A 26,628-nucleotide genomic window follows, 5' to 3' on the forward strand; every position below is an offset into this window, starting at 1 on the left:
AAAAACTAAAAATAATACTTCAGGGAACTGTTAATAATTTCAAACTATTTTCTTGCTATAACATATTTTGAGAGTTAAGTGAAACAGTGATATACCAACTTACTATTATTTAAGCTTTGTGCCTGTACATTTATTTCTGAATAGGTCTAATTGTCACTTCCTAAACTGAATTATTGTTTACTGAAAGTTGTTCACCTGTGCATAAGTTACAACCTTCAGAGAGATTCTTGTAGAAGAAAACAATGCATTGACTATTAGAAAAAAGATTTGAGTTATAAGAGCCAACTATTAGAACTGATACACCATATACATTCCAGTCAATGCTTTCAGGATCCTCTTTGGAGGCACAGAGATTCATATTACCATATCTGGGAGCATTCATCATCATCATCATTGTTCAAAATGGGAAGTTTAACTACCAACACCGCTATATTGTTTCCATTTCAAATTCTTCCTAAAATGCCTTGAAGGGACACTTCTGAGAAGTTCTTTATAAAATATCTAACTCAATATCGAGAGAAACATCTAACAGGATGGAACGATGAAATTATTTTTTACTGTCAGCATTAACTTAGGGGAGGCAAAAAAGTGGCCAATATCCTTGAAGCTGTAAGCTTCTACTGGTTTAGAAAAATTAGCTTAATTTAATTGTTGGATAACCTCATTAAAAAGCTTTTCATGATGATTTACAGGATTGGTGTCACAATTTTCTCTACTGTCCATGTCAGTATGAAATTGATGCCAATTTGGGGTCTCCAGGCATCCAATAACAGTGACATCATCAAGAACGCTAAACACTTGAGCAAATAGTAAGTACAGACCACTACATTTTCCAACAAGCAAAAGAAACGATTGGAACAAAAATATGGGATTAAGGTAAAACTGAAGTGCATAAGAAATACAAACCAGAGAAGGGCATAAACCATGTAAACTCGGAGGAAGACAGTGTAGAACTTAGAAAAGGTAATTGACAACTTGGTGGAGTGGGCAGATAGCACACAGATGAAGTTCAATATAAAGAAATGTGAGGTAATGCATTTTGACAGGGCAAACATTGACAATACAAAATAAGGGATACAATTCTTAACAGAATGCAAGAACAGAGAAACCTGGGTATATAAGTGCATGGATCATGAAGGTGGCAGAAAGGGTGGAAAGACAACATCCTGGGTTTTATTGATAAGACTGCAGAATGCAACAGCAAAGAAGTTGTACAGGACACCTTTTAGACCTCAGCTGGGGGTGTAATGTATGCGGTTCTGGGCACCACATTATATGAAAGAAATGAACACATAACAGAGAGTTTAGAAGATGTTTACAAAAGTAGTTCCAGAGATGAGAAATGTCACAGGGATAGACTGAATACATTAGAAATGTTTTCTTTGGAGCAAAGAAAGCTAAAAGGAGAATCAATACACGTGAAACCATTTATCTTTCTTTTAAAAAGGCTTTTTATTGTTACATTTCAACCCATTCAATATGATATACATGAGTACACAAAGAAAATAATACAAAACAAATGAATAAACCAACTCAAAAGCATACCAGCAATTACCACATTGAAAGAGGTGCAGGTCATTCAATTCAGCAGAAGGTATCAGCAATATTTGGTCAAGAATATGACAAGCAGAAATAAACTAAAGCAGTGCAAATCTGGATGCTCAAACCTTGAATTTCATTTCATCTTTTCCAGGTTATCCTAGACCAGCGTCTACCAAACGTTGACCCATTGTGACCCCATGACAAGGCTTGAAACTTGTCTCAATCTCTCAGTGGGAACTGGGAGAGCAGAGGAGGGGGGGGAGTGAGAGCTTGATCAGAGTACCATGGTGGCAATTCTTGCCTCAGAGCCTAGGACCCAAAATCTCAGCTCGTGACCCCACTTGGCATCCTATCCACCAATTTGGGAATCCCTGTGCTAGACCATGCACCATGTAACATGTGGCACAAATAACATTGGCATAGGACAGGGAAAATATTGACCAAGTGTTCAAAGGAAAAGCAACAAGAAAGATACAAATAAATAATGAATGGACAACTGCAGCATTTAGTTGAGTGTTTTAGTGTTCATTTCCATCACACAGTTTCTAAATTATTTACATGCCGAAGAATAGATGGATAGATACAGTGCTAAAACATCAACTTTTGATGCTATGCTATAGGGTCAATGACTACCAGTTAAAAAAGTGATTGTCTATTTGGAATTACAGAAATGTGATCTGTTTTGATGTGTTATATAGTTAAATACACAAAGGACCAAAAAAAACCCCTGCATTTCAGTTTTACAGTTCTTTGTGATAAATATTATGAGAAATATGGAAGCATTACACAAGTTTCAATTGCTAAATTTTGTAACTAACATCAAATGATTCTTCTTCATAATGCATACAACTGGCTTTCAGATGCATAAAGATAATGTTAAAAAAAAGCTTAAAGTTTATTGAAGGCAGATTAATTTACAACAAAACAGCACAGAATAATCGGATCGTATTTTTCATTTAATTCTGCAAACCAGCAAGAGAGTGTGCGTAGAGAGAAAGAGGCTTACCACCATCTTCTAAACAGCAATCATAGACTGACAAATACTGGCGTTGTTAGAAATGCTCATACAAAAATGAGTTTTAAAAATGTTACAGCTAAATTCTCTCCATTAATATAGTTTTTGAAGAAACGTGTTTCACAATTCTAGTCACAAATTTGAAATGAATGAAATCCATCACAACTGTGATCCTTTCACAAAAATTAAAACTCTCAAGTTGGAAATGCAACTTGCATCTAACCATCAAAATGACAAATCAGTAACAGTTTTAGAATGTGCGTGCTTTTGGCTCTTTGCATCTTTGGAATGAAAAGCATTAGAAATTACAAACAAGTCATTATACACCTAATACCTATAATAGCACTGCAAAATATCATGAATCAACTGCTAAATACTACAGAGTATGATTGTAACCTAATGCAATTAAGTAGCAGCAAAATCCAAAGTTGTGGCTTATAAAGGGAAAATATAGTGGGACATTTCTAATGATCGAAAATGTAATGCTAATGGATAATTATGACTAGAAAGTCCACACAAAACAATGTATATTTCCTTTCTAGTTTATTCTCCATGTGCTGCATTGTGGCACTTTTGGAAGAGCATGGAAACAAATTATTTTTAGGCTTCTATTAATACCAGCTCAAATCCTGATTCATCAAAGCCTGTCTGCCATCTCCAAGGCACAAGTCAGGAAAGTGATGGAAGACTCCCAATTGTTTGCACGAGTGCAGCTCCAACAACAATCAAGAAGTTTGATACAATTCAGGATAAAGCAGTCTGCTTGAATGGTACCCCATTCACCACCTTAAACATTCACTCCCTCCACTACTGACGCACAGAGGCAGTAATACACATCATCCATGTGATGTACTGCAGCACCTCACCAGGGCTCCTTTGACAACACTTACCGAACCTGCAACCTCTACCATCTAGAAAGACAAGGGCAACAGGTGTATGGGAAATTCTACAAATTCTCTTGCATGCTAGACAAAGCATCCTGACTTAAAACTATTATCACTGTACCTCCGCTGTTGCTGGGTCAAAATCCTGGAACTCCTTTCTTAATAGCACAGTGGAGTACCCACTCCACAAGTACTGCAGCAATTCAGGATCATCTTCTAAAAGACAGTTAGAGATAGGCAATAAATACTGACCCTGTCAGTGAGGCCCTCATTGTATAATTTTTTTTTAAAAAGGTCTCCTTCCATCTGTGAAGAAACCACCAGAGTAACTAATTTGTCTTACTATTAGGTATCAGATAGTAATTCAGTTTACCCTCATATGGCCCTCTTGAACTGTTTAGTGCGTGGACTAAGTTATTTCTACACAAATGTACCAGCTGCAAATTTCCAACACTGTAAGATCATTAGTATGATATGAAATGATAACAACATCCACAATAGTTCAGCCTCAGCTGGAAGTTTGTGATCAATTCCGAACACCGTACTTTCACAACATTGTCAAGGCTTTAAAGGCAGCGCAGAAGACATATCCGTTCCTATCCTGACGGTATTTGAAAATGCAGCCCAAAGAGTCTCAGCACTCAAACAGGCTATTCGGCCCAACTGGGGTCCATGCTGATCCTTAACCGACACATGACTGTCCTCCCTTCCAATTATCTGTTCATAGCTTTTCCCCTGGTCCTTCTATTTCCTTCTCCCCAAGTCATGCATCAAGCCGCTACTTAAATGCCAAGCTACTTGTTTCAACCATTCCACATTATCAGCAAACACTGTGCAAAGAATCCTTTTATTATTTGCCAGTGGCTATCTTATGTTCATGATCTCATATTCTGGATTCTGCCACAAGTGGAACTTTTCCACTACACTCATCCTATTGAATCCTTTCAATAACTTGAAAGGTCACTATCAGGGCTTCTCTCTTCCAAAGAAAAGAGCCCCAGTCTGCTCAAACCTTTCAGTTGCATTCCCTTAATTCTAGCAACTTCCTCAAATATCTTTTTTTTTATTTTTCCATTGCTTCAAAATCTTTTCTGTGATATAGAGAGCTGAATTCCACACAACTCTTCAGGTATAATCCAATGAAATCACTTTAACATTACCTTTCTGCTTTTGTATTCAATTTTGATAACAATGAATCAGAACATTTTGTATGCACTTTTTATAGTCCTACCAATTAATGTTATAACTTAGTGATTTATGAAACCACTGGGGCAGCATGGTTAGAACTGCCCTCGCAGCACCAGGGGCCCAGGTTCGATCCCCACCTTGGGCGACTGTGCGGAATTTGCACATTCTCCCCGTGTCCGCATGAGTTTTCTCCAGGTGCTCCAGTTTCCTTGCACAATCCAAAGATGTGCAGGTCAGGTGAATTGGCCATGCTAAATTGCTCATAGTGCTAGGTGCATTAGTCAGGGGTAAATGTAGGATAGGGGAATGAGTCTGAGAAGGCTACTCTTCGGAGGGTCAGTATGGACTTGTTGGACCAAAGGGCCTGTTTCCATACTGCAGGGAATCTAATCGAACTCCAAATGGTATAATGTTTTGCTAAGACCCACAGTGTGACTATAAACCTAGTTGTACATCTGGCTGTAGCTCTGAGATTCTGTCAAACATATTTTTTCCTTGCCAGGCTGGCCCCAGACCATCAGAAGTTGTGTTGCTCAGAGCTACCAAATTGCACTGGGCCATCAACTTGGCGGCTGTACTGTCTAAGTTGAACTCAGATGGTGAAAGTTGAACTCAGTAAAATCTGGAAGTAAGAGTCTGATGACGACTGTGAATCCATTGTCAATTCACGAATGTCCTTTTCAGGAAGAAATCTGTCATCTTTACCCGGTCTGGCCTACATGTGACTCCAGATCCACATCAATGTAATTGACTCATAACTGCCCTCTGGGCAATTAGGGATGGGCAATAAGTGCAACACCCTCATCCTGTGAATGAATTAAAAAAAAACACAGCCTCGTCAAGAGTAATGAGGGAAAGTTGATTTCCTCTTTCAGTAGTTAAAACCTATGCCACAATTCCTGAGCTGAGAATTAAAGTAAATTACCTGCACACTAACAATGTTGTTCTGCAACTAACTAATTAGAACCAATAAAGGCAGCTTGCTCCATGAGGAAGTGGCTCACAGTTCCTTGCTCTTCCTTGTCCCACCATTAACTGCCAACTAACTGAAGATTATATATATGAGACTCCAGATGGCAATTTGATTTTTCATCATTGCACAGTACAAGCAATGATATAGAGTTGTCTATTGTTACATATATCTGGAAAGAGAGTGAAAAGTGTTTTGTCGCCACAATGTAGTGCCATTTTGAGTTACAAAAAGAATAAAAAGAAATTACATAAATAGAGTTCATCTTCTGTGCAAGGGGTTTTCAAACACAGCTCCTGGGTGCCAAGAAATCCCTGCTCTGGGTACAGGCATGAATCTCTATTCCAGGCACTGCCTCCACCACAACAACCCCCCACCAAGACTCCCTGCTCTAGGCACTGACACCATTGCAGACAAAGACCCGCTAGGTCCACGCTCCAGGCCACTGCAGCAAAGAGTCCTCACTCTGGGCAACGCCATCAGTGCAGCTGACAACTAGCCCACATCACTCTGGCTTCCCCACAATGTCAGAAGATAAAGAAAATGAAAAAAAGAAAAAGAGACAGAACAGGAGAAAGAAGGATGCAGCTAGTCTGGAGTGAATATGCACCAGGAACAGAGAAAGCTCTTTGATATCGCAATCAGCCAGGAACTATTTGATCATAATGCATCCTTCAAGCTTGAGAAGTCAACATAAGCAGAGGAGTTGTATTAAAGTCTTTCTGTTGCAAACATGTCAGTTGGCATAGGCCGAGATGAAACGTAAGGAACTCTAGAGATTTGTATCTATGTTACTGCAACAGCACTTGTGTTATGGTGGAATGCTGCTGAAAAAGACACTTGGGAGCGCAGAGCAAGATAGATAGCACTGAATATGTTAAACTGACAGGTTCATGACTGGTGTGTCATGTCTTGCTTAATGCTAGTGAAATTAATTTTCCAATGCTGCTGGATTTCTTTCCAGATTCTGTTATTCATGTTGCTGGACAGGTATCCAACCTTGCAACTCTGCTCAATTCCTGCCTTGTTCCATTCCTATATTCGCCATTATTCATTATTAAGCATGACCCTTCTATTTCACAGTGCTCTTGTTTTCATAATAAATTTACTGCCTTATTGATGCTCTGTGATCCACTTTGTTTCACCAATCTTAACGTTTAATGATGAGTCAATGGGATTTTCTTCTACCTCAGAGGCAGCAATTTTTAAAGACAGCATCCTATTTCCAAGGCCTTATAACACAATAAATCACAAAGAAGTTATGTCAAGAAGGAACCAATTTCAACATTAAACATGTTAAACCACATATAGTAAGAAATAATTATGCACAGGATAGCAAACACAAGCTTTAGGTTTATTTTTTCTGCTTCCTGATATGTAACTCTCATTCAAGTCAAGAACTGTGTTCCAAGAGAAATCAGAGTCTGGTGAAGTGTTTACTAACAGCATAGCTCCCTTTCTCAAAATGATCAGTGGTACAACATAAATTCCCTGAAATCACAAAGGCCAGGAATCAAAGATTCTTTTGCCTTACACTCAGAGTGAGACTGTAGTGTAACCATATCCTTGATTAGGATGTTAGTCAAGTTAAAACTCTTGATTTTCCAAACAAATTCTTACCTGTGTAGTACCTACATGAAATTGCTGGTACCACAAAGGAAATATTTCTAACCCTGTCATCACTTAAAATTAGGTTGTTTTATTTGAGAACAAATTATGATTTAAGGATGGGATGTGAAATGATCCTTGATGGGATGTGACGGGATTTAAGGATAGTGTGTTGCCTTCCTGGTGCCAGGGTGAAAGACATCACGGACAGAGTGCAGGAAATCCTCAAGGACGAGGGTGAAGAGCCAGAGGTGGTGGTACATGTTGGCACAAATGATGTCGGGAAGAAGAGGAGGAACATACTACAGCAGGACTTCGGAGAACTAGGAAGAAGGCTGAAAAGCAGGACGTCCAAGGTGGTTATCTCCGGTTTGCTTCCAGTTCCTCGGGCTGGAGAGGCCAGAAACAGGGAGACAATGGACTTGAACGTGTGGTTGGGGAACTGGTGCAGGAAGCAAGGATTTAAGTTCTTGGATCACTGAGGTATATTTTGTGGTAAACATAAATTCTACAAGAGAGACCTTAATAGGTTAGGGACCAGCATTCTGGCAGGCAGGTTTTCTACTGCAACACCGCTACATTTAAACTAAGTAGCGGGGGGAGGGGTCAAACTGGATGTTTAAAAAGGAAATTGAAGGGAAAGTTAGAACAAGAGAAATCAAGAAAGACAACTGTATCAAGGAGGCAGAAAACTCAGAAAGGGATCATGCTGTAAGGTTGAGTGAAATAGGGGCTGATGGGAAGGGTGAGAGCAGTAACAAATTAAAAATGCTATACATGAATGCATTAGACATAAGATGGATGAGCTTGAGGCTCTTTTGGAAATTGGCAGACACGATATTGTGGGGATAACTGAGACGTGGCTTCAAGTGGACAGGGCCTGAGAAATGAATATTCAAGGCTACACGTGCTATCATAAGGACAGACTGACGGGCAGAGGGGGTGGGGTGGCCTTGTTGGTAAGGGAGGATATTCAGTCCCTTGCGCGGGGGGACCTAGAGTCAGGGGATGTAGAGTCAGTGTGGATAGAGCTGCGAAATACTAAAGGTAAAAAGACCTTCTTGGGAGTCATCTACAGGCCCCCAAACAGTAGTCTGGATGTCAGATGTAAGTTGAATCAGGAGCTGAAATTGGCCTGTCGCAAAGATGTTACTACAGTTGTTATGGGGGATTTAAACATGCAGGTAGACTGGGAGAATCAGGATGGTATTGGACCTCAAGAAAGAGACTTTGTGGAGTGCCTCAGAGATGGATTCTTAGAGCAGCTGGTGCTGGAGCCGACCAGGGAGAAGGCAATTCTGGATCTGGTATTGTGTAACGAACCAGACTTGGTCAGAGACCTCGAAGTGAAGGAGCCATTGGGAAGTAGTGACCATAATACATTAAGCTTCAATCTGCAATTTGAGAGGGAAGGTACAGTCGGAAGTGACAATTTTTCAGTTGAATAAAGGGAACTATGGAGCTATGAGGGAGGAGCTGGCCAAAGTTCAATGGTGCAATACCTTAGCAGGGATGACCGTGGAGGAACAATGGCGGATATTTCTGTGTATAATGCAGAAGTTGCAGGAGCAGTTCATTCCAAAAAGGAAGAAAGATCCCAGGAGGTTGCATGGGCGGCCTTGGCTGACGAGGGAAGTTAAGAAACGTATAAAGTTAAAAGAGAAAAAGTATAACATAGCAAAGATAAGTGGGAAAACTGAGGACTGGGAAGCTTTTGAAGAGCAACAGAGGATTACTAAGAAGGAAATACACAGAGGAAAAATGAGGTACGAAGGTAAACTGGCCAATAATATAAAGGAGAATAGTAAAAGCTTTTTTAGGTATGTGCAAGGCAAAAAAATGGTTAGGACTAAAATAGGGCCCTTGAAGACAGAAACAGGGGAATATATTACGGGGAACAAAGAAATGGCAGAAGAATTAAATAAGTACTTCAGATCTGTGTTCACTGGGGAAGACACAAGCAATCTCCCTGAGGTAACAGTGGCTGAAGGACCTGAACTGAAGGGAATTTATATTTGCCAGGATTTGGTGTTGGAGAGACTGTTAGGTCTGAAGGTTGATAAGTCTCCGGGGCCTGATGGTCTACATCCCAGGGTACTGAAGGAGGTGGCTCGGGAAATCGTGGATGCGTTGGTGATTATTTTCCAGAGTTCGATAGATTCAGGGTCGGTTCCTGGGGATTGGAGGGTGGCTAATGTGATACCACTTTTTAAGAAAGTGGGAGAGAGAAAGCAGGAAATCATAGACCAGTTAGTCTGACCTCAGAGGTGGGAAAGATGCTGGAGGCTATTATAAAGGATGAAATTACGGCACATCTGGATAGTAGTAACAGGATAGGACAGAGTCAGCATGGATTTATGAAGGGGAAATCACGCTTGACTAATCTTCTTAAATTTTTCGAGGATGTAACTCTGAAGATGGACGAGGGAGATCCAGTAGATGCAGTGTACCTGGACTTTCAGAAAGCTTTTGATAAAGGAGGTTAGTGAGCAAAATTAGGGCGCATGGTATTGGGGGCAAAGTACTAGATTGGATTGAAAATTAGTTGGCTGACAGGAAACAAAGAGTAGTGATAAACGGCTCCTTTTCGGAATGGCAGGCAGTGACCAGTGGGGTACCGCAGGGATCCGTGCTGGGACCGCAGCTTTTTACAATATATGTTAATGATATAGAAGGTGGTATCAGCAATAACATTAGCAAATTTGCTGATGATTCAAAGCTGGGTGGTAGGGTGAAATGTGATGAGGATGTTAGGAGATTACAGGGTTACCTGGACAAGTTAGGTGAGTGGGCAGATGCATGGCAGATGCAGTTTAATGTGAATAAATGTCTGGTTATCCATTTTGGTGGCAAGAACAGGAAGGCAGATTACTACCTCAATGGAATCAATTTAGGTAAAGGGGCAGTACAGAGAGATCTGGGTGTTCTTGTACATCAGTCAATGAAGGCAAGCATGCAGGTACAGCAGGTAGTGAAGAAGGCTAATAGCATGCTGGCCTTCATAACAAGAGGAATTGAGTATAGAAGCAAAGAGGTGCTTCTGCAGCTGTACAGGGCCCTGGTGAGACCACACCTGGAGTACTGTGTGCAGTTCTGGTCTCCAAATTTGAGGAAAGACATTCTGTCTATTGAGGGAGTGCAGCATAGGTTCACGAGGTTAATTCCTGGAATGGTGGAATTACCTTACACTGAAAGACTGAAGCGACTGGGCTTGTATACCCTTGAGTTTAGAAGACTGAGAGGGGATCTGATTGAGACATATAAGATTATGAAAAGATTGGACACTCTGGCAGCAGGAAACATATTTCCGCTGATGGGTGAGTGCCGAATCAGAGGACACAGCTTAAAAATACGGGGTAGACCATTTAGGACAGAGATGAGGAGAAACTTCTTCACCCAGAGAGTGGTGGCTGTGTGGAATGCTCTGCCCCAGAGGGCAGTGGAGGCCCAGTCTCTGGATTTATTTAAGAAAGAGTTGGATAGAGCTCTCAAAGATAGTGGAATCAAGGGTTATGGAGATAAGGCAGGAAGAGGATACTGATTAGGAATGATCAGCCATGATCATATTGAATGGCGGTGTAGGCTCGAAGGGCAGAATGGCCTACTCCTGCACCTATTGTCTATTGTCTATGATTATGCCCTGAGAATGCTTAACGTTTGATATGTTTAGTATGCCAATTACATGACTACTGTTGAGCAGTCAAAATCTAAGTATCCTACATTTAATTGCAACAACATAATGAGATTTTCAGCTGCAGTTTGAAGTACTAAATTATTTGTTAATAAATGAATGTTAGTTGCTCAAGTCACTGAAAATATAAATCTCAGTTTCTTGCTTCCTGACCTGTTCAAGTAATGGGGGAAATGGCTTAATGAAAAACATCAGATAGAATATCTATTAGCTCCCAATCTTTCAATTACAAAAATAATCAGTAATATTTTCTCAGCAGTAAACCACCAGCACCTTTCAGTTTTGTAATAATAAAACTGCAATTCTTTTCCAACAATGCCAAGGTTCACGGTGCTGATAAACTGGAAACTGATGGTTTTAAAAAATGTTAGTTATAAGCCAGCTTTTCTGCAATACAACATTTTATAAACAATTCACTGTAGAATGCCAGTAGATGTAGTAGCTGCCATGATGAGAAATAATGCTGAAAGTTACAAGCAGTGAGAACCAGTGTCAGATGAGGTTTAGTTATTTTCTAAAACTAAGATTAGCAACAAAACGACTTCAACATTAAAATGAACGGGGCCTTACGAATGGATCAAGTATCACATGGTCAGATATGTTCTAATAGTTAGAAAACTGCTTCTTTTAAACTATTTATTTCTACCCAGATTCAAGTGAATGGCTTTACCAGGCACAAAATCAAGCCAGATATTGCATGAGTAGGTCAGTGTCACTTTGCCAGACTTCAGAGACTAAATTCTAAATGGCATTTGTTATTATTAATATTCATTATTACTTTTGCTCCTAATTTGAATATATATTTATCTTTATTTCCATTCATCAGGCATTCAATTAAGGTCTCTCATTGCTGTATTTATATGGTGCTTATTTTGCATCTCCTCACCAAGAAATTAGAATATCTAATGCTATTAGCATACAGCATTCAATCACTGGCAAAGTGCCAGCTTTTCTTTTGCCTGTGCTAAAAGTGCAGCTTAACAATCTTTGGCAGTATTCATGGAAGCATATATCAGGTAGTTACTCCACATAGGTTTCTCACAGCCGCACTGTAACTGCAACAATTGTGAATTTGGTCTTTTTCATTTGTTAAAAAAAGAACACTGGTCATACAAAAGGCTTTCTTCTTTTCCAATGAATTAACATTTTCTGAGAGTAAAAAGAAGCTACAGCAACAGGAAGCAACTTCAGCTATTTGTTGGGTTTGTATGTAGCTCTGCTGTCTCAATTTCATCCATTACGATGCAAGCAAACAGTATCACTACAGCCTCTACTGTTTCTTTAAATAGTCCTGTCAGTACACTTGTAGTGTGGGTATAGCTGCAGTTTTTCAATTAATCGAGAGCAATTTCACAAGTGTTCAACAAGATACAACATTCATTACATATTTATGAACCTATTTTTTCTCCCCCCTGTTGAGAGCCAGTAAACTTTTCAAATATGGTTGGCTTAAAGCTTACAATTACAGTATTGCCAGTAAAATAGGATGGATAGCTGAATCCCTGTTTTTGCATATTAGCTGCCAGCATTGTAAGGGAAGAGGAAGTCAATTCCACATGCTTTTCTTGATATTGCAGATCATATCAATACCCTATTGGAGGTTTACAGTCTATCAGTACTGAAAGGAAGTAGTAATATTTCCGGGAAGCAATTTACTTGGAATACAAATAGATAAACATAGCTGGCTTTGGATTTTATAGAAGAACCATCCTTTAAGATGAAAGGACATGTATTCGCAGTCATTTGTTGACAAGGCAGGCTAGTTACTGAACTGCTGCCCTTTCATTAGTTCCTCTTTGACTGGTCTTCAATGTATGCTAACAAGTACCTTCTAGCTCGTCTTCCAACACCAAGAGAAGAGAAACCTATGATCTTCTTCGCAGTATTTTCAACTTTAATATCTGCAGACAGAATTGAAAATACATTACTACGCAAGATCAATCTCAAGTATAGAAACAGCTAGTCTACCTGCTAACGTTTAAGTATTAATTTTGTGACTCAGTACATTGTTGCTCTTTTTCTGTAGGTCATTAGGACCAGCAGAAACTGATCCATATCAGTTAGTGACCTGTGATTAGTGATCTGAACTAACTGATCCATAATCAGTTCGATCAGATCACTAAACACTGATCAGTGGGGTGGCTCATGGTTAGCGCTGCTGCATCACAGCACCAGGGACTCGAGTTTGATTCCACCCTCGGGTGACTGTCTCTATGGAGTTTGCACATTCTCCGTGTGTTTATGTGCGTTTCCTCTAGGTGCTCCCGTTTCCTTCCACAATCCAACAAAACGTGCAGGTTAGGTATACTGGCCATACTAAAGTTTGGATTAGTGGTGCTGGAAAAGCACAGCAGTTCAGGCAGCATCTGAGGAGCAGTAAAATTGACGTTTTGGGCAAAAGCCCTTCATCAGGAATACATAGTCAGGGGCAAATATAGGGTAGGAGAATGGGTCTGGGGGGGGGGTTACTCTTTGGAGGGTCGGTGTAGTCTTGTTGGGATAAAGGACATGTTTCCACATTGTAGGGATGCAAATTCTAAAAAAAAATCAGTTCATAAGCAGCCATGAGATAAATTACAGAAAGGCATTTTCTTATGTGCCTAATTAATGTCTAATTCTGAACACCTTCAATTGATTAAGATTTAGCTGTATCACATCTTTTAACAGAAAAACTACTATTGTCAAATCACATTAAGGTCAATAATCTTTGACTTGAGTTGAACTATATGATGTACCTAAATAATCAATTGAATAAACTTAGTTCACATAACCTCACCAAATATATTTGTCACATTTTAACTTAATTTGATGGCTTGCATCTCTGGATATTAAACAAAAAGTATTGTAAAAATGACTGAGAGGTTCAATCTATATAATGAAGATTTGACGTGGTGTTATGAGAACAAAGAACGAATAAAGAAAACTTACAGCTCAGGAACAGACCCTTCCATCCTCCAAGCCTGAGCTGATCCAAATCCACTTAGTAAACCTATAGCCCAAATCCTAAGCATCCATATCCCTCTGCTCCCATCTACTCATGCATCTGTCCAGATGCACCTTGAATAAATCTACTGTGCCTGCCTCTTCTTCCTCTGCTGGCAACATGTTCCAGGCACCTACCACCCTCTGTGTAAAGTACTTTCTGTGGGTATCCCCCTTAAACCTTAAACCTCTCACCTTGAACATATGACCTCTCGTTATTGAATCCCTCTCATCTTCCGCCTCGGAACACTTCAACCCCAGGGCATCAATGTGGACTTCACCAGTTTCCTCACTTCTCCTCCCCCCACCTCACCCCAGTTCCAACCTTCCAGCTCTGCACCATCCTCATGACCTGTCCTACTTGCCAAACTTCCTTCCAACCTCTCCGCTCCACCCGCCTCTCCAATCTTTCCCCATCTCCATCCACCTATTGTACTCTTGGCTACCTTCTCTCCAGCCCCAACCCCCCATCCCGTTTATCTCTTCACCCCGGAGGCTCCCTGCCTCATTCCTGATGAAGGGCTTTTGCCCAAAACATCGATTTTCCTGCTCTTCGGATGCTGCCTGACCTGCTGTGCTTTTCCAGCACCACTCTAATCTAGACTGAGAAGTCAATCAGTTAGGGCTGAGACAAAAAGTTACTTCTTCACTCAAATTGTTGTGAATCTTTGGAATTCTCTACCCTGGAGAGCTGTAGATGTTCCCTCACTGAATTTATATTTAAAACAATTGGACTGACTTCCATTTATTTAGTGCTTTTCATGACTACCAGGTGTCTCAAAGCATTTCACAGCCAATGAAGTTTTTTTTTGAAGAGTACTCACTTTTGCAACTTAGGAAACTTATCAGGGGAAAAGCCCAAACGTCAATGTGATAATGAGCAGGTAGTCTGTTTTTGTGTCAGATTGAGGGATAACTATTTGCCAGTACACAAGTGATGACTTCCCTGATACACAGTAAAATAGTGCCACGGGATCTTTTGCATCAATCACTGGCAGCAATTGGGTTTTGGTTTAAAGTCTTCAACTGAAAATAGCATTATAATGGAATATTAGACTTGTTTTTATGGCAGTGAGGGAAAAATTTTTGGTCTTTTTGAGATTGGAAGGGTATAGGGAGCATGTAGGAAAATGGAGTTCAGACATAAGGTCAGCCGTGATTATACTGAATTAGAGACAAAGAAACTGCAGATACTGAAGAAGGGTTACACCCGAAATGTCGATTTCTCCACCTCCTAATGCTGCCTGGCTTGCTGTGTTCTTCCAGCCTCCTGCTTGTCTACCTTGGATTCCAGCATCTGCAGTTTTTTGTCTCTAACCAAGAGTAGACCTAAGGGGCAATATGGTATACCTCTTCCTCTACTTTTTATGTTAAACAGCAGAACTGAAATAGATGTGAAAAGAGAATACAGCCATTAATCCCCTTCTGATCACAATTGATTGATCAAATGACAGTGAAACTTTAAATAACATATGACTATTTGTTTCCTGCTCCACATTCATTACCTCAACAATTTCATTCTACCTTTGCAGCATCTAAACATTTTCCCATTGGTCCAAAATGCTAATTATCACCAAATGGTTTGCCTGCTTGTTGGATGGTTCTAATCATTCGCCTCCAATTGCAACTCATTCACCAAGTTATGAAAATGTTGAAAAATGTGGTGCCGGAAAAACACAGCAAGCCAGGCAGCATCCGAGGAGCAGGAGAATCGACATTTCGGGCATAAGCCCTTCTTCAGGAATGCCCGAAACGTCGATTCCCCTGCTCCTCAGATGCTGCCTGGCCTGCTGTGTTTTTCCAGCACCACATTTTTCAAATCTGGTCTCCAGCATCTGTAGTCCTCACTTTCTCCAAGTTATGAAAATGTGTCAAGCTACAGTGCCTCATGTACCCCCAGCATGTAGATTTCAAGATCTTTGACCCCCTTTCCATAAATCTCCATGGACTCACTGCACCATACCTCAGCAAGTCATGCAATTCAGTATATACGTACTGCTGTTCCTCAATGAGTCATTTACTTTAAACTTCTGCTCTCTCAGTTCCATCACTCTTGGTTAATCATTTAGTTGTATTGTTGCTGTGCTTTAGAACTCCTTCCTGAATTTTTCAAATTTGCCAAACCTGTCATTGCTAGAAAAACTATCTATATCCAATTATTTCGACCATTCTTTCTGTTCCACCCCTCACTCTTTTTGTGTTCCCATTTTCCCTTTCCTGTTTCTGCTGTAGGGAGCTTCATGACATCTTTCACCAGGTAAAAAGCTCCATAAAATGCAAGCTGTTTGCGCATATGGGGCATCATGGTTCACATTTGTAATGTGATTTATTGCCCTTTAGTGGCAATGGAAATACACACAGTAATCAAATTTGATATTTCGATGGACATAAGTCTAAAATCTAACATCTTCAGATTACAAGTGAATCTGCAACAACGTATGATAGTTCCAATTTTGATAAAACAAATAGTGAACACTAATTAATGTTTGATAACATAAAAAAAACTCTGCAACAATTGCTTAGTACATTTTTGTGAAACTAAGAATTTCCTTCATAGCACACAAATGCAGAATAATCCTTAGTTTTCATTAAGGTGATATGGGGGAGAGGTCACATTCATATAACTAAAGTCAGTAAACTTCAGGACTCTGCAACTGCAAAAACCTATTCACTCTTTTAAGCTTTCTAACATCTGTGTTACCTCTTAATAAAAGGGGAATGTTTTATGTTTGCCTGGGGCAGATATGAATTATAACATCAGTTTAATTTGTTACTTCCTTTATTAATTATGCATTCTTACCTTCTTTACAGTAATACAGAAGAAAAGCCAATCCTGCTGCCACACTAAAACAAGCCAGAAAAAATACAGGACCTGAAAATAAATGCAACACTCAATGACACATTTTATTTTGGATTTTAGAGCAAATGTTAGATTAGATCTTTGGGTCTCTTAAATTTATGAATTATAAGTAACCCCAAGAAAAGAAACGGGAGTTTTAAAGTCCAAGGTTTATAGAATGGACTAAATGCTGGCCTTGCCAGCAATACTCACATATTATAAATAGATTTTTTAAAAAGTCTAAGCCTTTAGTTAATGGAACCAGAACCATTTTACCATATATATGGACACAAAAGGGTCAACGATTTGTATATGAGTCAGATCAATAAACAGGAAAGAAAATCAGCTGGTTACATCTGTAGCCTATTTTTTAATGCAGAGGTGATAGAATAATCATCATCAAAGAAATTGACATTTCCACAGAAATCCAATGTGACTCACTCTGCATTTAACACATATCAAATTGCAGAATCAATGTTCTCTTTCAAAAAAGCACCAGGAAAAGGTGGCTTTATACTCACACTGGTTACTTCATTCATTTTTGTCAAGGAAAATAAGTTACAGTTAACCTTTGTTAAACATTTTACATTTTAAAATAATTAAGACAAGGTGCACAATATTTCAGGTGGCACGGTAGCTCAGTGTTTAGCACTGCTGCCTCATAGCGCCAGGGACCCAGGTTCGATTCCCACTATCTGTGTGGAGTTTGCACATTCTCCCCGTGTCTGCGTGGGTTTCCTCCAGGTGCTCCAGTTTCTTCCCACAATCCAAAGATGTGCAGGTCAGGTGAATTGGCCGTGCTAAATTGCCCATAGTGTTAGGTCCATTAGTTAGGGAAATGGATCTGGGTGGGTTACTCTTCGGGGGGTCGGTGTGGACTTGTTGGGCCTAAGGGCCTATTTCCACACTGCAGGGAATCTAATCTAATTTAAATTACAACAACTGTCATTAGTCCAAAATGACAATAATCAGCAATGCGAGGAAAATGTACTAAATTAAAAATTTAATGTATCGACAAATCTTTAATGTCAACCCCTTTACACCTTCTTTACACTTTTATAAGAAATATAGATGAACTGGTCATGTAACACATTTCTCACCAGCAACATGAAATGGAATTAGGCAGACCACCATAGGTAGCACATACATTTACAATCAGACAATGATCAAATCAAGCACCAAGTTTTTTGATGGAATATGAAAAAGTCAGTGATGATCTCTCTCAGGTAATCTCATTAAACTCTTCAAAGAGTGGAGGTATAAACAGACATTAATTTACATAATGTATTCATATTCTAAAATGTATGCTCTCAAAAATTATTTTCATGATCTCTCTCTACAGTATTGTGAAAATTAATTTTGACAGAACACTAATACCAATTAACAACAGTAATCATATAAAATAAATGCTGTGTTATTACATTTCAAATCAAGCTTCAAAATAATATATTTTAAAAATAAATTACCCCTGTCATTGAGTATGTATTTCTCCCTATTGTAGGTATCCATGTTAATTCCCATTGATGTTATTGTTCCTGTGAAAGAAAGTAATGCAGATATTTAGTTTCATTTTTCTGAATTGTATAAATTATCACAATCTGAAGAACTGTATCTGAGAACAGATTAAGACCCTATGATTTCCAAAGATGAATTTTGGAGCAGTCACATCGAGCAAGATTTTCAAGGCACCTGGTCATCACAAGAAAATTGTTGGCAAACCTATTGGGAGGAAAGTAATTAGAGGCGATCACTTACATTATGATAACACCACAAAGAAGTGAAATGATAATGAAGTAATCTTCATTTTCATAATCTGGAGCATAGTCTTATCCAGCAGATCACATTTTTACAGAGTTGGCCCAACTTTCAAATCAGCTAAACCCAATGCAGAGTGCAAACAACTCACTTTCAGGTCAGTTAGTTAGTCATTAGGATTAGATTAAGACTATTATTAATGAACCTGTTGAGATGTTATGCCCTATCAATGTTTAAAAGGCATCTGGATGGGTATACAAATAGGGTTTAGACAGATATGGGCCAAATGTTGGCACATGGGACTAGATTTATATAGGATATCTGGTTGGCATAGACAAGTTGGATCAAAGAATCTGTGTCCATGTTGTATATCTATGACTCTATTTATCTGGAGCAGGTAGTGGTACTTGAACTTGGACTTCTGTCCCAGAGGTAGGGACACAGCCACCGCACCAGAATCCCAAGTGATTGAAAATAAACACAGACTCCAACTATATTCAGGTTAAGATAATTTACTGATTCGTAGCACAAAGATGTTAAGTCACCAGAGAATGACTGTGGTTAACAGATTCCTGTGTATTTCAAAAATAACCCCAATGTGTTCCATGATGCTTGTGTTATACAGATAATGTCACGATGTACAACTAACTCAAGTAAGCTTGCATGAAGTTAATTACAATTATGAAATGTATAGGATTATTAATATTATGGGGAGTGCAACCTTAAATTTAGGGCAAAATGAAGCAAGTAGTATGACCTGGTCTAAGATCTGCCTGACAGTAAGCCTGAGTGGTTTGATGGTTAGAAATTAGGGAAAGCTGAAATTGTTTTACTGAGAGGAAGGTGTATGGTGTGCAAGCATGGTGGACAATGTCAGCTGTCTCAGAGTTTGCAATAAGACTTTGAGTCTCTAAGGTCCCAGAAAGGTATTCTTGGCATTGGATGGTAAACAATTGTGCCACAGGTTTAATTTTACATTCTAAGACATAAGTAATTCTGGTATAGGATAGATAGAGCCATAGGATCATAGAGATGTACACAACAGAGACTGAACCTTTGGCCCAACTCATCCATGCCAACCAGATATTCTAGATAAATCTAGTACTGGATTAGTGGTGCTGGAAGAGCACAGCAGTTCAGGCAGCATCCAACGAGCAGCGAAATCAACGTTTCGGGCAAAAGCCCTTCATCAGGAATAAAGGCAGTGAGCCTGAAGCATGGAGAGATTACTGACTCCCATAGCTACCTGGATTACACCTCTTCCCACCCTATCTGTTGCAAAAATGCCATCCCGTATTCCCAATTTCTCCGTCTCCGTCGTATCTGCTCCCAGGAGGACCAGTTCCACCGTGGGACACACCAGATGGCCTCCTTCTTTAGAGACCGCAATTTCCCTTCCCACGTGGTTAAAGATGCCCTCCAACGCATCTCGTCCACATCCCGCACCTCCGCCCTCAGACCCCACCCCTCCAACCGTAACAAGGACAGAACGCCCCTGGTGCTCACCTTCCACCCTACAAACCTTCGCATCAACCAAATCATCCACCAACATTTCCGCCACCTCCAAAAAGACCCCACCACCAGGGATATATTTCCCTCCCCACCCCTTTCCGCCTTCCGCAAAGACCGTTCCCTCCGTGACTACCTGGTCAGGTCCACACCCCCCTACGACCCACCCTCCCATTCTGGCACTTTCCCCTGCCACCACAGGAACTGTAAAACCTGTGCCCACACCTCCTCCCTCACCTCTATCCAAGGCCCTAAAGGAGCCTTCCACATCCATCAAAGTTTTACCTGCACATCCACCAATATCATTTATTGTATCCGTTGCTCCCGATGTGGTCTCCTCTACATTGGGGAGACTGGGCACCTCCTAGCAGAGCGCGTTAGGGAACATCTCCGAGACACCCGCACCAATCAACCAAACCGCCCCGTGGCCCAACATTTCAACTCCCCCTCCCACTCTGCCGAGGACATGGAGGTCCTGGGCCTCCTTCACCGCCGCTCCCTCACCACCAGACGCCTGGAGGAAGAACGCCTCATCTTCCACCTCGGAACACTTCAACCCCAGGGCATCAATGTGGACTTCAACAGCTTCCTCATTTCCCCTTCCCCCACCTCATCCTAGTTTCAAACTTCCAGCTCAGTTACTGTCTCCTTGACTTGTCCGACCTGCCTATCTTCTTTTCCACCTATCCACTCCACCCTCTCCTCCTTGACCTATCACCTTCATCTCCTCCCCACTCACCCATTGTACTCTATGCTACTCTCTCCCCACCCCCACCCTCCTCTAGCTTATCTCTCCATGCTTCAGGCTCACTGCCTTTATTCCTGATGAAGGGCTTTTGCCCGAAACGTTGATTTCGCTGCTCGTTGAATGCTGCCTGAACTGCTGTGCTCTTCCAGCACCACTAATCCAGTATTTGATTTTCAGCATCTGCAGTCATTGTTTTTACCTAGATAAATCTAGTCCCATTTGCCCTGCATTTGGCCCATATCCCTCCAAACCTAATTAGTGTTTCTACCTGGATATAAGCTTAAGATGTTTCACGATGCTATGAGAAAGAATGCAGAAGCAGCCATTTTCGAGATCAGGTTGTAGGTTTCCCTTCTAATTAATGAACATTACAACCAGACACAGCAGTTTTATGCAATCAGCAGAGAAATAAAACTGCTGGACTTCGTGAGTTACCACAAAAAAATACAGGAGGAAGAGCATCTTTAGTCAAAATATGCATTCAGCAGCCTTCTACAGATAGCAGATTAATTCTGGGGGTGTGAGAGAGGAAAAAATAATCTTTGGAACAGGCTTTGTTGCTGGTGATGGGCTTATAAAACTCTGAAAACACAGCTTACATTCAGAAAACAAAGATTATATTCAGCAAAGCAGCATAATAGAGATCCAGAGGAAGCGAAAAGGTCTGTAACATTGTGGAGATTAAGCTGTGTGTTAAGTATAAAGTATAAGATGCTTACTAAAATGATGACACCAGGTTATAGTCCAACAGGTTTAATTGGAAGTACTAGCTTTCGGAGCACCGCTCCTTCATCAGGTGATAGTAGAGGACACAATTGTAAGACACAGAATTTATAGCAAAAGTTTACAGTGTGATGTAACTGAAATTATACATTGAACAAATACCCTGATTGTTTAAGTTTCCCATCTGTTAGAATGACCATGTTAGTTTCACTTCTTTCATATGTAAATCACACTTTTTTTTTAAAAATTACATTCACAGGTTAACTTTAACAATTGGTGTCAATCCACATAATGTGTTGAAGGCGTTTGCCCCCTGTTGCTGTTGTCTGTGCCATAATGTTTAGACTGATTCTAATCTAAAAAATGAGTTAACAGAATTTTACATGGATTCATGCAGTTTTTAAGCAAAGTACAATGTAACTGCATAAGTACAAATTCACCCCTTAAATGTGTGTGTGAGAGACAGTGTATATGTGAGTGTAAAGGAGTCGAGGTCTGTGAGAGGATACATGTGAGAGTGTGGGAGTGTGTTTGTCTATAGGTGTGTGTGAGTGTGCCTGTGTATATGTAGGAGTGTGTGTGTGTGTGTGTATGTATATATACACACAGTGCAATGGTGGTCACCTGTATTGTGACATGAGCCCAAGGTCCCGGTTGAGGCCCTCCCTATGGGTACCGAACTTAGCTATCAGCCTCTGCTCAGCCACTTTTCGCTGCTGCCTGTCCCGAAGTCCGCCTTGGAGGATGATCACCTGAAGGTCTGAGGTCGAAGGTCCAAAATCCGAAAGATAGTGCTTCCAATTAAATCTGTTGGACAATAACCTGGGTGTTGTGTGATTTTTAACTTTGTACATTCAACCTTGGACCTTTGGGTTACCTTCCTCCAAGGCGGACTTCGGGACAGGCAGCAGCGAAAAGTGGCTGAGCAGAGGCTGATAGCTAAGTTCGGTACCCATAGGGAGGGCCTCAACCAGGAACTTGGGCTCATGTCACACTACAGGTGACTACCATTACACACACACACAGGCACTCCTACACACACACACACACACACACACTCCCACAAAAACACACACACACATCTATATTTGTGGGGTGAATTTGTACTTGCAGAATTACATTGTACTTTGCTCAAAAACTGCATTGATCCATGTAAGACTCTGTTAACTCATTTTTTTTTCGATTAAAATAAGTCTAAACATTATAGCACAGACAACAGAACACAGGGGGTGACCACCTTCAACACAATATCTGGGCTGACACCAATTGTTAAAGTTAACCTGAGAATGTAATTTTTTTTAAAAAGTTGTGATTTACATATGAAAGAAGTGAAACTATCATGGAGATTCTAACAGATGAGAGACTTAACAAACAATCAAGGTATTTTTCAACGTATAATTTCAGTTACATTGCACTGTAAACTTTTGCTATTAATTCTGTGTCTTACAGTTGTGTACTCCATAATCACCTGATAAAGGAGCAGCGCTCCAAAAACTAGTGCTTCCAATTAAACCTGTTGGACTATAACCTGATATTGTGAGAGTTTTAACTTTGTACACCTCAGTCCAACACTGGCATCTCCAAATCATTACTAAAATGAAATAGTCTTTCGTCAGTAATGCTTTTAGTCATTTGTTTCAGTGAAGGTTTTAATTAATAAAATATAGCTGTGTCACTCTTTTCGATAATGATATGAATTTTGAACCTAATTTTAAAAGTTAGGTTTGTACAAAGATAATAACAAATCCAGTAAGACAAGTAAAACACTCTACTTAATATAGTACTTGCATGAAATTGCAAACTTACTGGCCAGGTATTTGCTTGGCAATTTTTTGTAGATCTGTGCATCATTTGTCTCCAAAGCATTATAAAATTCCTTACATGCTCTGTTGCTCTTCTTCTGCAGATGAAGGAGGAGCTCCGATATTCTTATGCACACTGGAGTATTTACATTTCTGAACTGTTGAAAGAAAATGCAAGCTTTAGCATGATTATTGCCATCAGGATAAGGAATAAACTACCTTTGTTCACATCAGCTCATTTATTCTGACAGCATTAGCCTTGGCTTACTGAATAGCATTCTCGCATTAAGTCAGAGGTTCAAATCCTACCCCAAGGACTTGAGCATATAGCTTGGCTGATACTCTCGTGAAATGCCAATAAACTGCTGCATTGGCAGTGATTAGACATTTCAATACAGCATTAAACAAATATAATCTCTTACCTCCTATAGTACTATGCAAGGAAAAACAGGGGCATTCTCTCTGGTGTCCTGGCCAATACCTACCCCTTACCAATACCTAAGAAATGATATTTGGTGTTTACTATATTGGTGTTTGTGACGATTGGTTTGCGAAGCAGTGTGATGTCAACAGTGTGGCATCAATTCTTGTCACCGGCTGAGGTTACTATGAAGGAAGCTCTTTGCCAACCTCTCTTCTCACCTTAAGTATGGTGGTCCTCATGTTAAGTCGCCACCAGTCATCTCTCTCTAATGAGAGAACAGTCCTATGATCTGGTAAGACTATGGCGACACAAAAGCTGTTTGTGAGACATTCCTGTATGCAAAATAACTGCTACATTGTTAAGTAATTTGCTCATGAAACCTCACAATTTGAGTCCGAACCCAGAAGTGATTGTTTAGGGAATGCATATTTCTAACTTAGCTAAACAGGTAGTATCAATCTGCAATCAATAACAGGCAGTAAGCCGCATCAGCCCTCTCTCTGTGCATAAACCCCAGACTACAACATAGATCTAAAAGTGATGGCTGCCACAATGACTCAGACTTCTGCTGTGAACTGAAATGCACCATTATCATCTGTAAGAAAACAGAGGTACCTCTGTCATGCTTAACACTGAACAGAACTCTAAGCAGTTATCATCACTCAATATAGACTTTGACAGACAACTTGATTTAAGATTACTGAAAAGCGGTTTCTTACACTATTATGCCCATGATTTTTGCATGTGAATTTATGAAAAACACAAATATTTTACTTTTAATAATCAGCATGGAATGGACAATCTATGGAATGGCCGGAGGACAGGTGAACTTTGATTGTGTTCTTTGTTCAGATGGGGACTGATTCAGGTCTGAGAATGGCTACTGAAATTAAGACATGATCATCATTCAGACTTAGTGTCTGCAAAATGAAAATTCACATAGCTGGATACAAACAAACAAAATCATTTAATCTGTAAAGATCATTAGGAGCAGCAACAGGCCATTCAGCCCATTGAGTCAGCTCTGCCATTCAATGAGATCATGGCTGATCTGATCATCCTCAATTCTACTTTCCTGCCTTTTCCCTGTAACCCTCGAATCCCTTGCTAATTAAAAATCTGTCTATCACAGCCTTGAATATACTAAATGACCCAGCCTTGACAGCCCTCTGCAGTGAGGAATTTCACAAATTCACTAGCTTTTGAGAGAAGAAATTCCTCCTCGTTTCTGATTTAAATGAGTGACCCCTTACATGAGATTGTTTCCCTCATTAGAACCAGAGACACAATCTTACTATATCCACCCGTCACATCTCCTAAGAATTGTGTATGTTTCAGTAAGACCACCTCTTTCAAACTCTAATGAATACGGGTCAAACTACTCACCTGTCCTCATGAGGGGGTCCTTCCACATAGAGTCATAGAGTCATAGAGATGTACAGCATTGGTGAACCTTAGCTGGACTGCCTCCAATGCCAGTATACCTTTTCATAGGTAAGGGGCCCAAAACTTTTCACAGTAGTCCAGCTGTGATCTGACTGTTGTCTTGTATAATTTAGTAAAACTTCCCTAATTTCATATTCCATTCCTTTTGAAATAAAGGCCAAGATTCCTTCCCATCTGCTGAATTTGGATGCTTTGCTGGCTCTTTGTGATTTGTGCAGGAGTACTCCCAAATACCTCTGTGGTGTAGCTTTCTGTATTCTTTGTCTCTTTAAATATTATTCAGGCACCTACTTTTCCTGCCAAAATGCACAAACTCACATTTTCCAATATTATATTCCATGTGCTAGGTTTTTGCCCATGGGCTTAACCTGTCTATATCCTTCCGCATTTGTGTCATTCTCAGCACTGCCTTCATACATATTTTTACGTCACCCCCAAACTTAGCTATTGTACGTTGACTTTCCCATTCCAATTCATTAAAATATATTGTAAATAAGTGTGGTTCCAGCAGTGATATTTCTGGCTCTCCACTAAAATTACAGCTTGCCTTTCTAAAAAGTCCGTCTTATTCTACGTCTCTGACTTGGGCTGACTTTGGGCTGTTGCCTTTGTAACTAGCTAACATGTGGCAGCTAATCAAATGCGTTCTTAAAATCCAAATATATTATATCCATTGCTTTCCCTTTATCTATCCTGTTTGTTATTTCCTCAAAGAACACTAATAAATTTTGTTAGGCATAATATCCACTTCATGAAATCATGCTGACTCTGTTTGACCATATCGTGTACTTCTAAATGCTCTACATCTCTCATAACAGACCCTGACATTTTCCCAATTACAGATGTTTAGCTAACTTACCTGTTTCTGTAACCTTTCCTATTCGATTAAGGGTGTTACCTTTGCAGTTTTCCAATCCTTTGGATCTAAGGATTCTTGGAAGATTACTACCAGTGCATCCATTATCTCTACAGCTATTTTTTAAAAATATCCTAGGATGCATCCCATCAGTTTCAGGAGACAAGTCAGTCTTTAACCTCATTAGTTTCCCTAGTATTTTTTTCTGTAGTGAGTAGTTATTATATTCTTCTTCTCCTCATTTTGCCCTTTGGTTATTTAGAATTTTTGGAAAGCTAGTAATATCTTCTACTATAAAGACTGATGCAAAATATTTATCATCCTCCTATACCATTTCTTGGTTCCCCATTATTATTTTCTAGGGGACCTATGTTAGCTTTAGTCTCTTTCTTCCTTTTCATATACAGTATTTAAAGAAGCTCTACACATAGAGCAACAGTAAATTAAAAAGCAAATGACTGCAAACTCAGACAAAATGGAAACATTTAGCAGATCAAACAATATTTGTAGAGAGAACAGGTGAATGTTTTAAACTTAAAAACTTGGATTCAAAACACTAAAACAATTTGTTTTGTCCACTGATAGCAACTCACTTACTGAGTGTTTCCAGTATTTTGTGTATTTCAACCATTCTCAATGAATGTTT

General features: G+C 39.9%; 1 protein-coding gene across 7 annotated transcripts in view; it reads right to left on the reverse strand.

Annotated features, from left to right (window-relative positions):
- Positions 1 to 26,628, reverse strand: part of card19 (caspase recruitment domain family, member 19) — an 82,623-nt gene that overhangs the window by 8,572 nt on the left and 47,423 nt on the right. For 6 of the 7 annotated variants that reach the window (XM_072582270.1, XM_072582276.1, XM_072582275.1 and 3 more), the window contains 4 exons: positions 23,261 to 23,414; positions 18,186 to 18,254; positions 16,681 to 16,752; positions 12,727 to 12,799 (listed from right to left, as the gene is read on the reverse strand). In XM_072582270.1, the coding sequence (XP_072438371.1) occupies positions 12,727 to 12,799; positions 16,681 to 16,752; positions 18,186 to 18,254; positions 23,261 to 23,414 (368 nt within the window). Of the gene's footprint in view, positions 1 to 1,453; positions 5,436 to 12,726; positions 12,800 to 16,680; positions 16,753 to 18,185; positions 18,255 to 23,260; positions 23,415 to 26,628 lie in introns of those variants that run through there. The other variant, XM_072582271.1, reaches the window with a different exon arrangement.

This window comes from Chiloscyllium punctatum, chromosome 12 (genome assembly GCF_047496795.1).
Source record: "Chiloscyllium punctatum isolate Juve2018m chromosome 12, sChiPun1.3, whole genome shotgun sequence".
In the NCBI taxonomy this organism is placed as follows: Eukaryota; Metazoa; Chordata; class Chondrichthyes; order Orectolobiformes; family Hemiscylliidae; genus Chiloscyllium; species Chiloscyllium punctatum.